Source organism: Acanthochromis polyacanthus, chromosome 16 (genome assembly GCF_021347895.1).
Source record: "Acanthochromis polyacanthus isolate Apoly-LR-REF ecotype Palm Island chromosome 16, KAUST_Apoly_ChrSc, whole genome shotgun sequence".
Taxonomy (NCBI): domain Eukaryota; kingdom Metazoa; phylum Chordata; class Actinopteri; family Pomacentridae; genus Acanthochromis; species Acanthochromis polyacanthus.
In genome coordinates, this window is record NC_067128.1 from 35,326,548 (window position 1) to 35,342,886 (window position 16,339).

Here is a 16,339-nt window from a genome sequence, read left to right on the forward strand (position 1 = left end):
GACACAAAATGAGAAAAATGAGACAAAATGATAAAAGCAACACAGAAAGCAATAAAAACAAGCAAAAAGCGACAAAAACGAGACACAAAACTACATAAATGAGACACAAAGTGATAAAAACAACAAAAAAAAGCAGCAAAAATAAGATATAAAATTATACGAATGAGACAAAGTGACATAAATGAGACACAACACAATAAAAATAAAAAAAATGAAAGGAGATAAAGAAATAAAAACAAGAAACAAAACAGCAAAAATGAGACAAAATGATAAAAGCAACACAGAAAGAAACAAAAACAAGGCAGAAAATTATACAAATAAGACAAAAATGACAAAATGAGACACAGAACAGCTAAAATGAGATACAATGCGACAAAATCAAGGCAAGGAATGAGAAAAACAACAAAAACAGGACACAAAATGAAAGAAACAAGACGCAGAAAAATAAAAAGGAGACACAAAACTACAAAAATGAGCAATAAAATGACAAAAACAAGAAACAAAATGACAAAAACACAGAAAGCAACAAAAACAGGACACAAAATGAAAGAAACAAGATCCAGAAAAATAAAAAGGAGACACAAAACTACAAAAATGAGCAATAAAATGACAAAAACAACACAGAAAGCAACAAAAACAGGACACAAAATGAAAGAAACAAGATCCAGAAAAATAAAAAGGAGACACAAAACTACAAAAATGAGACACAAAATGACAAAAACAAGAAACAAAATGACAAAAACAACACAGAAAGCAACAAAAACAGGACACAAAATGAAAGAAACAAGACGCAGAAAAATAGAAAGGAGACACAAAAATGAGACACAAAATGACAAAAACAACACAGAAAGCAACACAAACGAGACATGAAACGACGAGAACGTTTCTGATTCTCTCTCCTTCACGTTGCTGCAGGACTTTGGATTGAAATTTAAAATGCGTAAAAATGCTTTCAGACGTTTAAACCTGTGACTCACCTCCAGCTGTTGACGTCATTGGTCGATAGGTTGTTGTCATGACGACACTGAAACTCGCCACACGTCCTCAGATGTGCGAACGCCGGGCTGCTGTCTGAGCTCTTGGTTACCTTGGCAACAAAATGATGATGGGGATGGGAAAAAAAAAACGACGACAACAAAAAAATAAAACAAAGAAATCAACAGAGCAACAAAAAAAACAAACGAGGGAAACGAGCATCACAGAACGAAGAAGAGCGTGAAGAGGAAGACGAGTTTAAAGATGGTGGCGTAGGACAGGGAGGAGAAGAGGACGAGGATGAGGATGAGGAGGATGATGGGCTGGAACATCTGGACACAAACAGGAAGTGAGGTCAGAGGAGGAGAGGAAGCAGAATCAGATTTATCCGTCCGAGACGTTTAGAAGCAACATGAAGCCTCAGAGGTTTTTAAAAGAACACCGTCGTCTCTTTACTGATTGAAATTTGTCCAAAATGTGTCCAAAACGTGCAAAAAATATTTTTAAATTACAAAAAAATGTCCTGAATTATTCAAAACCTGTCAAATATTGTATAAAATCACCTGAAGTTTGCCTAAAATTGTCAAAAAATGTTTTAAAATACGTGGAAAAAAGGTCAAAAATTACCTAAATATCTGTGGAAAATAGTGATAAAAAAGGAAAAACTGTTCCAGTTAAACATTTTTGTCTAAGATGACAAAAAAATTACAAAAAGCGTCCAAAATTCTTCAAAATCTGTCAAATATTGCACAAAATCATCTGAAGTTTGCCTAAAATTACATAAAATGGACCAAAATGGTTTTAAAAAGGGCAAAATTACCTAAATATATGTTCAAAATAGCGATGAAAAGAAAAACACAATTGGTGTTAATTCTTTTCACTTAAAAACTGATTAAAAAAATGTCCAAAATTACAAAAAAATTTACAAAAAATGTCCAAAATTGCTGAGAACCTGTCAAATATTAGTACAAAATGACCTGAGGCTTGTCTAAAATTACTTTAAATGGTTAAAATGTAAAAAAGATTTAACTGAAAATCTGTCATAAATAGTGATGAAAAAGGAAAATACAACTGGTACGAAGTTTTTCTTGTTTAAAAGGAACATTCAGGAAGTTCTTCACCAGAATTGCTCAAAACCTGTCAAATATGGTCTAAAATGACCTGAAGCTTGTTGATTTTTTTAAATGTCAGAAAATACCTAAATGGTCATCAGAGAATGATTAAAAAATGTTTAATATGATAAAAAAATACTAAAAATGTCTGAAATTGCTCAAAACCTGTCATATTGTGCAAAATGACCTGAAGCTTGTTTAAAGTGACTTAAAATGGTCAAAAATGTTAAAAAAACAAAAAATCCAAACTGACCGAAAATCTGTCCTAAATGGAAACAGAAGCGGTGTTCAGTATATTCTTCCTTAAAAACAAACGTCCTCACCGACAGCGGCTCCTCGTCGCGCTCCTCCGTCTTGGGGACCTCCAGCCGGTCGATGAAGCTCTGCAGCTCCTTCCTGAAGGCCTTCATCTGGGCGTTGATGCGGTACAGCAGCTCGTGCTCTCTGATCCGTCCGCCCTCGTCCTCGCCGCCGTCCTCGCCGCCGCGGCCGAACATCAGGTCTCCGTTGGACACGAAGACCCGGGCCTCGGAGATGATGGCGGCGGTGTCGGCGATGAGCCTGTCGATGGTCCGGACCAGCCGCTCCGCCTCCACCCGGATGTCGATCATCTGCTGCCGCTCCCGCAGGCTGCAGCGTCCCGGCAGGAAGCGAGCCAAGGCGGAGGAGGCGGCGCCCTCGGGTCCGCTGGGCGAGTACAGCCCCCTGGTGGGCGTCAGACACCGGCCGCCGCCGCCGTTGTTGTTGTTCCTCACCTCGTCCGGGTCGCTCTCTCCGCCCACCGGACCTTCGCGCTTACGGTGAGGCGGCAGCAGGCGGGACGAGGTGGAGTCCTCGTCGCTCTCACGCCGGCCGCTGGTGGCGCCGCCGGCGTCGCTCTCGGCGTCGCTGTCCCGAGGACTCGGACGTAAAGAGAGGTGGGAGGCCAGATCGTAGCGCTGCATGTTGGAGAGCAGGACCCGGTTCTCGTACTGAAGCTGCATCACCTGGAGAGGAAAGAGGACAAAGACGGAAAACCTAAACGACGGCTCCATTCATCCAGGAAATAATCTGTACAAAACGCACCAAAAATAGTCCAAAAGTGAGAAAAAAATCTAGTAAATGCTCGTCTCAAAATGACTAAAAAATGATCTGAAATGACAAAAAAAATGTCCAGAATGACTTCAACCTGTCAAACATTGTGCAAAATGATGAAAATTATTTGAAATGGTCCAAAATGTTTTGTTTTTTTTAAAAAGTCAAAAATTACCTGAAAAATCTGTACAAAACAGTGATGAAAAAGGAAAACTTCATTGTTCCTTACTTTGGTGAAAATTACTTAAATTTGTCCAAAATAGTCCAAAATTCTGAAACAATGAGACAAAATAATGACAAGAAATGTCCAAAACTACTCTAAGCCTGTCAAATATTGTGTAAAATGACTGAGCTCGCCTAAAATTACTTAAAATGGTCAAAAATGGTCAGAAATTCAGACAAAAATACGTTTGTCAAAATATCTAAAATTTCAAAAAAGTTACTGAAAAATCTGTCAAATATCATGCAAACTGAAGCTTGACTAAAATGACTTAAAATGGTTAAAATGACTTTAAAAAAATCAAAAATTACCTAAAAATCTGTGCAAAATAGTGCTAAAAAGGAAAATTAAGGTTTTCGCTTAAAAAAACAATATTCAGGTTAGTCTTCTCCAACATCTCTTGAACTGAAGAAGAGCTGCTGTTGCTTTGGTCAAAACGATTTGAAATTTGCCCAGAATGCAACAAAAAGAGTCAAAAAAATCTGAAAAACATTTCCTAAACGCCTGTCAAAATGTCTAAAATTACAAAAAGACGATAAAAAACGCCCTGAGACAGTGAAAAACCTGTCAAATATTGTGCAAAAATGACATGAATCCTGTTGAAAAAGACTTAAAATTGTCCAAAAATGTTAAAAAGAAAAAAAAGAAAGAAACGTGGGGGAAAAAAGCAAAAAATGGGTTTGTCCAATAAAGTGCAAAATTCTGATAAAATTGACGTCACAGAATGATTAAAAACTTGTTTCATATGACAAAAAAAAAACCACAAAAAAATGTCCAAAATTACTCAAAACCTGTTAAATGTTGTACAAAGTGACTTCAAATGGTCCAAAATGAAAAATAAAGGGCAAAAATTACCTAAAAACCTGCAGAAATGAGTGCTAAAAAAAGACGCCAGCGGTATTAAGCCGTTTCTGCTTAAAAACAACATTTAGAAAACTCTTCTCCACATCGTCTCTACCTCCTGCTGAAAGGCCTCCTCATGTAAAACACCTTAAAGAACCGACAGAACGATGAATTGTGGTCCCACCTTCCCGCTGAGGTCGTTGATCTGCAGCCGGGCCGCCTTCAGCTCCTCCTGCAGAGCGTCGGCCTTCGCTCCGTCCGTCCCTCCAGACGTTCCTGCTCCGTGTCGGCTTCCTCCTTCGTGGGTTCCTGCTTTGAACCTCAGCTTGTTGAGCTCGGTGGTGACCCTCTTGTTCTGGTCCTCGGCGTCGGCCAGGTTCCTCCTCAGCAGCTCCGCCTCGTCCTCCACCAGCTGCAGCTGCTGCCGGAGCTCCGTCAGGTCGTCTCCGAGGCCTCGGCCGGCGCCGGAGCCGCCCTGAGCCCCGCAGCCGGAGCCTCCAGAACCTTCACCTTCACCGCGGAGGTCGTCCAGCTCGGCCCGGAGGCCTCTGTTCTCCACCTGATGGAGAAAAAAAACAGGTGAGGAGTTAACTCCACCAACAGAGGAGAGGAAAACCATCCACGAGATCAGACAGTAGAAGTGAGGCATGATTTTAGTGGAAATGGTCATTTTTACATTTATTTTCCACTAAAACTCACTAAATGTGCTCCAGTACTTCTGCAACGCTTCATTTAAAAGTCATCACACATTTTACCTTCATCAAAAAACTACAGCTTCTGTGTTTTGTACATTTTAGTGATGTTTAAATTAAGTATTAAGACCAACTGCACTGCAAAAATAAACAAATATAAACTACTTTTACCTCTATTGTAACTGTTTTTTAAAGATGTCCCGTTTTGTTAAATGATAACTTGTAAAATAACAGAAAATAGTATTAATTTACTCGTGAAACAATAATAATAATAATAACAATATTACGGTGAAGCAGGCCACAACTGAATATGTTTCAAATCAAATATCTGTATTTTTAAAAATAGTTAATTAATTGTGAAAATACACAATTTCTACTGCATTTAAACAAGCAAAAGAAGAAGTTTATGTCAAATATTTTCTATTATTTGAAAGATAAATTATGTACATTAAGGAATGAAAAATATTCTACAGATTTTCCCTGTTTTGAAAAATAGAAAACAGAATTATTTTCCAGGTATTTTTTTTTATTTTTTTAAATGCATTTAAATCAGGAAATAATGTAATTATTTTCCAGATAGTTAACAATAATTACAAGAAAAAAATATGCATACTAAGGACTGAAAAATAGCAAATTATTTTTAATTTTTAAAAAAATTCCCTGTTTTGTTAAATTATAAATAATATTAATGTAATATTTGTAGTTAATGTAAATAATATTTTGCATTAAAAAAGGCCAAAAAATGTGATTGATTCTTTCACAATTGTAATTATTGTGTAAAAAAAATTATTTACATCAGCAAAGAAAAATAATCATTTTCTAGATATTTTCCATTATTTTTTTATTTATTTATTTTTAGTTATGGATTGACTGTTATTTTACAGACTGATAACTATTAATTAATTTCCAAGGCAAACCTGTAATGATGGTGAATTTATTTACACTATGTCACAATAAAATAATTAATTCCAATTAAATCCACTCCAAATTGAATTTATTACATATATTTTATAATTATTTTCTGGAACCCTTCCAGGTAGACTTTCACCATTTTTTCCAGGATTTTTTCTGTTTTTTTAATTTATTTTTTTCAGCCTAGCAGCCCGTCCCGTCTCACCTCCAGCTCACGATCTTCCTCCCCAGGATGTGGCCTCCTCCTCACCAGCGGGGCCTCAGCTTCAGCTCCGACTCCCTGTGGTGGTGGACCCCCGGCCTCTCCTTAGGGTGGCTGCTGTCCCAGCTCTCCCGTAGAAGGAGCGGTACTTCTGCAGCTCCTGCTCCAGCCGGTCCTTCTCCTTGTCGATCTTGGCCGTCTTCTTCCTCATCAGCACCGCTTCCTCCTTGATGAAGGCCAGCTGGCACTTCAGGTCCTCGTTGTCCTCCTGAGACGGATTTACAGTTTATTCGAGCAGAGCGGTTCAAACTTAATCCTCGAGTCGAACGAAAAGATTAAAGTCAGGAGAAGATTTTCTAAGAGTCTTCTGGATGAGCAGGATTCTGCAGCAGCTTCATTTGAATAAAGCGAACGTTCCATAAGGATGTAAGTTTAAGCACTTTAACGTGTCTTCTTCGTGCATATTCATGATAAAAGCTCTCACAGATACACAAGATGACCAAAAGGAAAAGAAGAGTTCACGACATGTTAATCGTCTTTATTTTAGCAGAATCTCACCTCAGTAGGAGTCTGTGCTGCCTTCTTGTCCGACTTCGGGACGTCCTTACTTCCTCTTCTCTTCTGAGACTGGAAGAGGAAAATTTCAAAAACATACGTGATTATGTGCATTTCAACCGATTCATGGGGTTACTGTAAAAGCCAGAAATATCTGGAAAAGGCGAAAAAAGTAAAAAATAAACAGCAGAATGTGAATATATTTCGCCCGCTGCCTCCAGACAAGCTTCTGCTACAAACACACAATTAAAGCTGCAAGCAGCGTTGAACGGGTCCTCGAATCCAAGCATGTCCACCAGGTGGCGCTGCGACTGAGAGCGTATTTAGAACCTATGGATGTGATGAGTGCCAGACTGTGATCACAAACGTAAAGTTTGAGGCACACTGGAGCATGTACAGACTGTTTAGACAAAACTTCCTGTTTCATGGTGACCCATCCACCAGGTGGCGCTCTCTCTCCGACTATATTTTGATCTGTAGAATTCATCAGGGCCAGAGTATGATCGCTCATGTAAAGTTTAAGGCGGACTGGAGCAGGCTAGTAACACAGCACTTCCTGTTTTATGACGAAACACTGAAATTTCGGGGGCTGTCATGGCCACGCCTTCACACTGTTGGGGAGCATTTTGATAACTTTTGATCACTCATGCCTGCTGTACATCCTGGCAAAATTTCAGTTCTGTCGGGTTACTCTGAGTTTGTAGTTTTTGAAAATGTGCAAAAATTGGTCCAAAATATCACACATAATTCAAAACGGCCTACTTCCTGTTGTGTTTAGGTATGATTGTCAGGTAAATTGAAAGTTCATGCCTACCAAACGAAGAATAAGAAGCATGAATAAAACTTTGTTTTATCCCTACACTTCTACTAGAATCAATAAAACTGACTGCAGCAGGAGTCTGGACGGATATCCTGCTTCGTCTGTCCTTTGAGACTCTCAGAGGATAATTTTACACATATCAATAGTCAAAAAAGGTCAAAAGGTTCTTTATTGTCATATCATTCCACATTTTCACATGAAACAATACGAAATTGGATATGCATCCATTTTAAAGCTGCAATAGGCAGAAATGTGGGAAATAAAACCAAACATTTCCACGAGAATCACTGAAACTAGCTGCACTAGATGTGAGAGCAGCAGACAGATAGACCAGTTTATCATTAAGTTATTTCTACAAAAGGTTGGACTGGACGTTTGCTCAAAAACAAGTCTATTTTTTAATTATAGACTCTTCGTGGCAAACAGAGTTCCTTTCCAAGCCTCGGTCAATATATATTTGGAAGTTGGTTGCTTTCGTTGTCTGTGGATGTTAAATTACTCGTATTATACAAACTCTATGGGAAAATGTAAAGTTTCTCAGTGTTGCGCTGCATCCAAAAACTTGAAGATGCAAAAATACGAACCTGTGCTGCAGGTTTAGCAAAAACAAAAACAAACACTTTGTGTCTTGTTTTCGTCATTTTGTGTCTTGTTTTTGTTGTGTGTCTTGTTTTTGTTTTTGTGTCTCGCTTTTGTTGTTTTGTGTCTTCCTTCTGTCACTTTGTGTCTTGTGTTTCTCATTTTGTGTGTTGTTTTTGTCATTTTCTGTCTCATTTTTGCTGTTTTGTGTGTCTCGTTTGTGATTTTGTGTCTCGTTCTGTTAATTTCGGTCTTGTTTTTGTTGTTTTGTGTCTTGTTTCTGTCATTTTCTGTCTCGTTTTTGCTTTTGTGTTTTGTGTCTTCCTTCTGTCACTTTGTGTCTTGTGTTTCTCATTTTGTGTCGTTTTTGTCATTTTCTATCTCATTTTTGTCGTTTTGTGTCTCATTTCTGTCATTTTCTGTCTTTTTTTTTTGTTTGTGTTTTCTGTGCTGCAAGTTTAGCCAGAAAAGAGATAAATTCTGCAGCACATCCAGTCTGAATACCTCCAGCTTTCCTGTCTTACCTGGTGCGGTGGAAAAGACTCATGTTTGGCTAAAATCAAAATCCAGAAAGCAGAGCCAAGAGGAGGAGCAGAAATGGTGGAGTATTTGCACAATGATGCCTAAAAATCAACCTTTTTGCCTCGTTGAAGACTAAAAGCCGAGCGTCTGCCTCACCTCTTTGGTTTTGTCCAGCTCGTTCTGCAGAGCCTGTTTGGTCACCTCCACCTCGATGAGCTTCTGCCTCAGCTTCTCGTTCTCCTCTTCAGTCTTCGTTCGCTTCTCCTCCACCTTCTCCAGCTCGTGGTGCAGCCTCACCGACACGTCTTTGGCAACCTGCGAGGAAAAAACAAAAAACAGAGAAATTAACATTTTTATATCAGCTGAGGAGCTGAAATTGCAGCTTTGGTGTTGCTTTGTGTTTGAGCATCATTTTCAAAAGGTTTTGAAGGTGTTGTGTCTCGCTTTTGTCATTTTGTGACTCATTTTTGCTGTTTGGGGTTTTGTTTTTCTCATTTTGTGTCTCGTTTTTTCTCACTATGCGTCTTTTCTTTGTGATTTGTGTCTCATTTCTGACGTTTCATGTCCTGTTTTTTGATGTCTTGTCTCAGTTTTGTCATTTTGTGTCCCGTTTCTGTCGTTTTGTCTCTTTTCTTATCTTGTGTCTTGTTTCTCATAGTCTCCTTTTTATCATTTCTCTTGTTGTTTTGCATCTTGTTTGTCATTTCATGTTTTTCTAATTTCATGTCTCATTTTATCATTTTCTGTCTTGTTTTTGTCATTGTGTGTCTCATTTTTCTCATTTCTTCTCATTTTTGTTGTTTTGTGTCTCATTTTGCATCTCATTTTTATCGTTTGTCTCATTTTTCTCATTTTGTGTCTCATTTTTATTGTTCTGTGTCTCATTTTTCTGATTTTGCGTCTCCTCTACCTTCAGGTCCTGCTCCAGACTCCTGAGCAGCTCCTCATCGATCTCTCCGGTCTGGGCGTATCTCAGCCGCTTCCTCTCGGCCTTCCTCAGGCGATACTGCAGGATCCGGCAGTTTTTATTGGCTCTCTCTAACTCACGCCTCATTTCCTGCAGCTGACAAGTGTCTTCCTCGTAGAACGTGTCTCGCATCTCGTCCATCTCAGTCCTCATCTCCTCGATCTCACACTGCCAGGTCGAATCAGAGCAAAGATTAGAGATGCTGCAGCAGCTTTTAATCCGGAAAACAACATTTAAACAACAGTTTTTAACACTTTCTGAGTTCCAGCTACATTTATTTGTTATTTTGCATAACTAGTATTTCATGCAATGCAAATTTAAGCTGACAACTCTGCTGGGAGTCTCCTCTAATCACAAGATATGATTGATCTGCTGAATCAATACCAGCCTAATCAATAACCAATTACTCATGTGCAGCCGCTTTAGTCTTATTTTAATGTTTTATGGACACATGCAGACAGATGTTCATGTCTCAGTTCAGGGATGACTCTGCAAACACATGATTTCAGGCTTTAAATGTTAAAAATGAAGCTTTTCTGTTTCATAACATGAACCCAGATGGAGACTTTCTGCAAATCCAGTCAGGTGACAGCGAGTATTTTTATCTGCTGCTTTTTAAAATAACTACTAATGGATGTCAGAGAATCATACGAGCAGGATATCAGACCTTGAGATCTTCGTTCTCGTCCAGCAGCCTCTCCATCTCCTCCTCCAGGGCCTGGTCCTGGTCCTGCTGTGTCACCGACCCCGCCTCTGTCGCCTCCGCGCCCGGCTCCGGCTGCTCCTGCGCGGCCTCCACGGAGCTCATCCCCTCGGCTCTGGTTTGCATCCTGCTCCTCCTGAGTCTCTTCTGCAGATGGAAGTGGATCAGCTCAGCCTGCAAGCATCCTCCCCTCCACAGACCCGAACCGAGGCCGCAGCCCGCAGACTCTGCGCCTCTCCGCCGGTGGCCGCCTCCCTCTGCGCCTTTTTCCTTCCCGGAAGTTGTGCCGGAGAGCCGACGCCGGTCGGAGTCTCCTCTGAAGCAGTTTAAGGCTGAGCGGCGGCCTGAATGTGTCGGCGCTTCTTCGGCAGCATCCGCCCTGTTTGCTGTGACGGTATCAGCCTCAGCACCATCCGGCAGCGGAGCGGCGGCTGCGCGGCGGCTCTCGGGCTCCCTCTCCCTGCCGTCCGCGGACCTCCGGCTCTGCCTGCCCGCCGCGTCTCTGTTCCTTCCCCGGTTCAGAGGAGACCTGGAGCGGCCTGACTGTCTGGCGGTTCTCTCCTGGGCTGTAGCCGGTGAGGGAGCCCGCTGCTGCCTCCTGCCTGCTGCGCTATTGTCCGCCGAGGATGAGGATGGAGGATCAGCAGCGCCGCCAGCGGCAGGACGCATTTTACGCACCGCTGGAACCAACTGAGCACGACTTCTACCTCTCATAAATACACGCAATCTGCTGCAGTGGACACTGAAATATATTTAACCACAAAGCTTTAAATGATTTTAAAATGTTGCAGCCTTCAAACATCTCTAAAACCTGAACTTTGCAGCAGGACGTTTCCGCTAAATCTCCACTAGGTGCCGCTTTTCTCTGCGCTTCTCTCCATCTTAACTTTAAGCTTCACCCAGAAGCAGTAAAAACTCTCTGCAGCTGAAACACCGACAGCTGCTACTCCGTTAATGTGCTAAAAGTTCCAACAAACGTCTATCAAGACGTGTCTTGATGAGAGGAGAGGAGTGTCCCGGGGATTCCTTCCCGCAGAGCCGCGGAGGAGCCGCTGATTCCGGGCAGCACCAGGCACCGCAGGGCGCCGAGCTCCAGCATGACGTCAAAACCCGGAGACACAGAGAGCTTCTGTCTGGAGGAGGGTTTATTCTCTGATCAACTTAAAGTAGTTCAAAATAAAGATCTACATCAGAATTATCCCTGCAGTAAATTCAGTCACAGGAAAAAAAACGAACAAGAATAAAACGTCTATTCATGAAGAAAAAAGGGGGGGGGGGGGGGGGGATGACAAAAACAAGACACCAAATGAGAAAAACGAGACGTCCTTTCTGACCTCTGGATCGTCATAATCTACATGAACATCTTTGAAGTTGGATCAGTCAGGATCCTCACCTGCTTCTCCAGAAATACCACCACACAGGGCCGGCCCTAGGACTTTGGTGGCCCTAAGCAAGATTTTTTTTGTGGCCCCAAAACATGCACAGGGCAACTACCAAATCACGTGCACAGCTTGTAATTGGGTTAAAACACACATGCACATGATTAACAGCATTAACAGATGTATGTTTTATTGGAATAAAGACAGGGACAAAATGTGAATCACACACTTATTGTGGTGTGGCCCCCTCTAGTGGATGTGGCTATAAACAACGGCATAGAGTGTTTATGCCAGCGGCCGGCCCTGCCACCACATCAACAGAGTGAGCTCTCTGATCGTGAGCCTCCATAATGTCATGAACAACAGCTCTCCATTTTTCCCCAAAGTTTATATGGCCACTTAGAAACAACTGTTTTCCTACTACTTGGCATGTCCAGTTCCTGCATATGATGAAGCTCCTCCATCACATTGCAGCACCTACGTAGGAACAAAGCACAGGCTTGTAATGCTTTGGCATCCTCTGACTTTATTGTTCAAGTCTTTTAATATTTGTTAGTTGTTACCAAAATGTTTTGGAGAAGAGCTTTAGCCACGTTTAGGGTCCATGTGCTGGCAGCTTTGCACTTGTTCTTTGGCTGCTGTTTTGTGAACTGCTCCAGGTAGTAAAGGCAGTCAGCTTTACTTGCTTTTTCCTCAACACCTTAAGAAATGCTTTGAACTGGAATGGATCACCTTCAAATGCTGGCAGAGAAAACAAGCGCTGTTGGTGTACTAAGGCCTTATTTATACAGTCAATGGGTGAAGCTTAAGTATATTACAGACATGTTAACAGAAAGATTATTCAGAGTCGGTGCTAATGGAGCTCAACGACTGCTTTCGACCCTGGCAGAGAATTAGATTCGTTGCCGTGGGTTGTCTAGCGCGGCTAGGCTAGTTGTTTCCGTTGTTTCTGTCAGAATCGTCGCGCCTCTGTCGTCACTTCGTTACGCCCGCCTTCTGACTCTACACTTCGTGGTGATTGGTCCGGCCAGTTTTAGGAGCATCCAGCCTCGAGGCTTATGGAGGGTAACTAGACCCACCCTGGCAGAGAATTAGATTCGTTGCTGTGGGTTGTCTAGCGCGGCTAGGCTAGCCCTGTCCCTCAGAAGCCTGCAAAACTGACAACTTAGCCTCTGATGCAGCCAGCTCCATCATCAAATCCAGTTGTTCCTTTTTATCTGCTGCTCCTGTTCGTGTCGTTCCTTTAAAGCTTCCATTCAGGCTAAAAGTGCAGCTCTGTCTGCCGCTTTTATTTTTACTGAGGAAGTAGTGCTTGACCTGTTACTTGTGTAACTGTTGTATGAATATTTCCCGTTTCAGACACACCTTTTTCTGTAGATTTCACTCACTCTCCAACACTGTAAATAAATTCATCGTTAAACATCATTTTAGCCTTCATCTATGTCTTTCTTTTTGTTCTGGTGATAACAACCCCATTAAAGAATCGTGCAAACACTTTATTTCACCACATAGTTCTTAAAACTCATTCACAGATTTCTGTACCTCATCAGTTTTACCATTTTGCATTAAATCTTTTGTTTTTCTTAAAGCGGTTGCTTTGTTCAGTTTTTCTATCACTTTGCAGTCGGTCTATCTGGTCAGCAAGTCCTGTAGCAGTCCGTTTAACCACCCGCTCGCCCGTCTGTTGCCACGTTTACATGGGACCTTAAAGTTAATTCCGCTTTAGAATCTCCTTGTAAACAATTAATTCCGAATAAACTAATTCCTGTGTACATTGTATTTATGTATAGTTAATTCTGCTTTAGTTGGTTCCCGGTCATTCTGTGCATGCTTGGCTCTTCGTGTACTGATGACGTAGCAACGATCACGTTCTGCAACAGAAGCAGTGCGCCCGTTGTCGAGTTGCTGTTTCAAAACGACAATAAAAAGCAAAGCGTGCTTATTAGTTGTTCCTCCATGTTGTTGGGGAAAGAAATGCTGCGGCAAATGGAGCTTGTTTTCTTCAAATCTATCCCTTAAGACATTACATGACTAAGTCCAAACCTGATACAGATGTGAAGATGCTCTTTTTGTTCTGAACAGCCGGAAACAGTACCACATTTTTGTGGTATTGTAGCTACAGTAGAATAATGTGGAAGGAAATTTCAAAGTGTCTACATAGAAAAACTAATCTACAATTTGATTTGCTCTACAAACATCATCTTTGGAGTTTACACACATGATGGATGTGAAAAAGACACGCCGTTATTATCAATCTCATGTTAATATTAGTAAAATTCACATCCATAAAAGCAAAATTTAGTAATCAAAAGTCAAATTATCTTTTCTTCCATAAAGAATTTGAATACTATTTAAAGTTAATGGCCCCATCTGATGACCACAAAGCAATAAAAACTGTTAACATATGTAAAAAAAAAAAAAGAAAGAATTTGTTATAAATGCTTAAATCTGTTTTTTTCTTTTTCTCTTCATTCTTTCCTTTTTTCTCATTTTAAGTGATTTTTATTAACTCTGTCACTTATGTTTCATTACCTGCATACTTTGGATGTTACCTGTGACTTTGTGAAAAAAAAAAGTTTGTTTTCTTCCGGTAAACAGGGTTACATCACGCCCACCCCCCGTCCAATCAGAATCCTTTCCAACGTCCAAGCGTTAAAGCGGAATTAAGGAAGGGGAATAAATGTGCGGTCCATGTAAAAATTAATTCAGAATTAATATTTCCATGTAAGCGCGAAGCACAAAACTTTAATTCCGAATGAGTTAATTCCCAATTAATAATTTCGAATTAAAAAACTTAAACGTGGCCATGATGTCCGGCTGGTGTGTCATCCAACACTCAATCCTCCATTAAGTCCGACAGCTCATTAAATACAGTCAAAATGTTTTTCCACTTCAGCAACCAATGCACTGGGATTACGCCATAAAGTGTGTTTTATTTTAGATGGCCATCATTAGCAGTGGTAGCGCTACACATACCTTTTTCAGAAGACTGATCATTCATCAGCGTCTGAACGCAGGTGTTGTACAATTTTCACACTCCCCGGAAAAATCTGACTCCCCCTTCGCGTGAACGCGCGCGACTTACGTTTCACTCTGTGGCCACTTGACGGGTTTCTCAGCTACAACTTTCTCAGCTACAACATCTGCACAGCTACAACAGCAGCAGAGGTGCAGATGTTGTAGCTGAGAAAGTTTGGAGGTTGTCACTTCTTGCATTCCCAAAATAGGAGGGAGTCAGATTTTGTTAAGTGACCCAACAAATCTGACTCCAGATCTTATTTCATCTCATACAATCTGCACAGTTAACTGAACCTGCTTATTTCTGTTAAAGTCTTAGTTTTGAAATAGTCTGTCTGTTCTTAATCTGCCATACTGTGATCATTTAGCCCCTTATTCTATTATTCTGTTTTTACAGACTGTAATTTACTAGGTTTTTTTTAACTTGTAATTTGGTGTTTTAGCTGTTGTAGCAAATAATTTCCCAGGTGTGGGAAAAATAAAGAATTTCAATTCTATGATATTGTTAACTGGCCCAATAAAATAACAACAATAACAAATGACTTTATACTTAAGAACTATACTATATTAAAGACTTTATACATAAATAACAGACATATTTTGATGCCATATCTTGCATTCTTAGGAGAGTCCCGATTTTAAGTAAGGAGATATAAAGTTTTCTCAGTGAACAAATATTTTATTGACACGTGTAGAACATTGATGGAATATGAACAATATTTGGCGATTACACCCTGTCCTGTCCTGATGGTCCTCATAGGAGTGAAGCTGAGAGCAAGCGTAGGATCTCCCCCCCATGCCATTTAGGGTGCGCATATACGGATGAGAACAGGAGGAGAAACATGTCACCTAATCATAATTAACAGGAAAATATGTCTGCTGGTCGGTACTTAATCACATTTAACCCGAAAACAACAGCATAAACAGTAAACGTACAACAGAAAACCCGTCAAGTGGCCACAGAGTGAAACGTAAGTCGCGCGCGTTCACGCGAAGGGGCGTCAGATTTTTCCGGGGAGTGTGAAAATTCTACAACACCTGTTAACGGGTGATGATCCGCTCATGTTTCCTCCTCGAAGCCTCCACCGCCGCCATGAATGCCTCGTCCTCCCGTCCTCGCCAGCAAAACGCGACAAAAATAATCCCAGCAGCCGTTGTTGAACTTTTCAAACAGTTTTTGACTCGTGTTAAAGGGGCTAAGCCGATTCTTGAAGCCACCGAGAGCCTCCAACCGGGAATCATAAAACCGGAACTGACGCGCCGCTTACTAACGGCACCGATGAATCAAAGTCCAGCTGGTTTTAACTTGGCTTTCACACCATGTATTTACTGGTTTACCACAAAACTCTAAAGTGCACCAACTCAAATCCACAAGTTTCAGCGTTCAGTGCACAGAAGTCCGCGGTCAACTGATTTGTCCCTTCCGGCTGGAAACCCTACCTCGCCACAAAGGTTCCTAGCTTAAAGAGGTGAAATGGACAATCAGTTAATTATGAGTGAAACCCACTGACACCAATGAAATTAGAGAAATTTCAAATCTGCTCCTACTACTATATATATATAGATTACCAAAACAGCTGAAGATTTGTTTATTGGTTGCCAGCTAATCAATTAATCAACTGATTGTTGCTGCTCTGCTTTAAATCTGGATTTTTTTTAAAATTTATTTCTCTGCAAAGTGGAGGGGGGTTTCATCTGTCTTATGACTGCACACTGTTGAAAAAAAATCTGTATTTTGACCGATTTTTTTAGTTTGCATTTGACAG

At 40.8% G+C, this 16,339-nt stretch overlaps 2 protein-coding genes across 2 annotated transcripts in view; both read right to left on the reverse strand.

Annotated features, from left to right (window-relative positions):
* The window catches only part of LOC110965372 (serine/arginine repetitive matrix protein 1-like), a 19,361-nt gene extending 18,181 nt beyond the window's left edge, over positions 1-1,180 (reverse strand). Inside the window, exon 1 of the mRNA XM_022214390.2 lies at positions 978-1,180. The gene's annotated coding sequence lies outside the window, so the exon portion shown is untranslated. The remainder of the gene's footprint in view (positions 1-977) is intronic.
* On the reverse strand, positions 1,007-11,320 carry LOC110965371 (protein SOGA3-like). Its single transcript, XM_051937061.1, has 9 exons — positions 10,141-11,320; positions 9,417-9,641; positions 8,663-8,821; positions 6,589-6,657; positions 6,158-6,298; positions 6,034-6,108; positions 4,409-4,912; positions 2,411-3,073; positions 1,007-1,307 (listed from the first exon to the last, which is right to left on the reverse strand). The coding sequence occupies exons 1-9, from the start codon at positions 10,888-10,890 to the stop codon at positions 1,197-1,199; spliced, it is 2,697 nt and encodes an 898-aa protein (XP_051793021.1). The 5' UTR covers positions 10,891-11,320; the 3' UTR covers positions 1,007-1,196.
* Between the last annotated feature and the right edge of the window lie 5,019 nt (positions 11,321-16,339).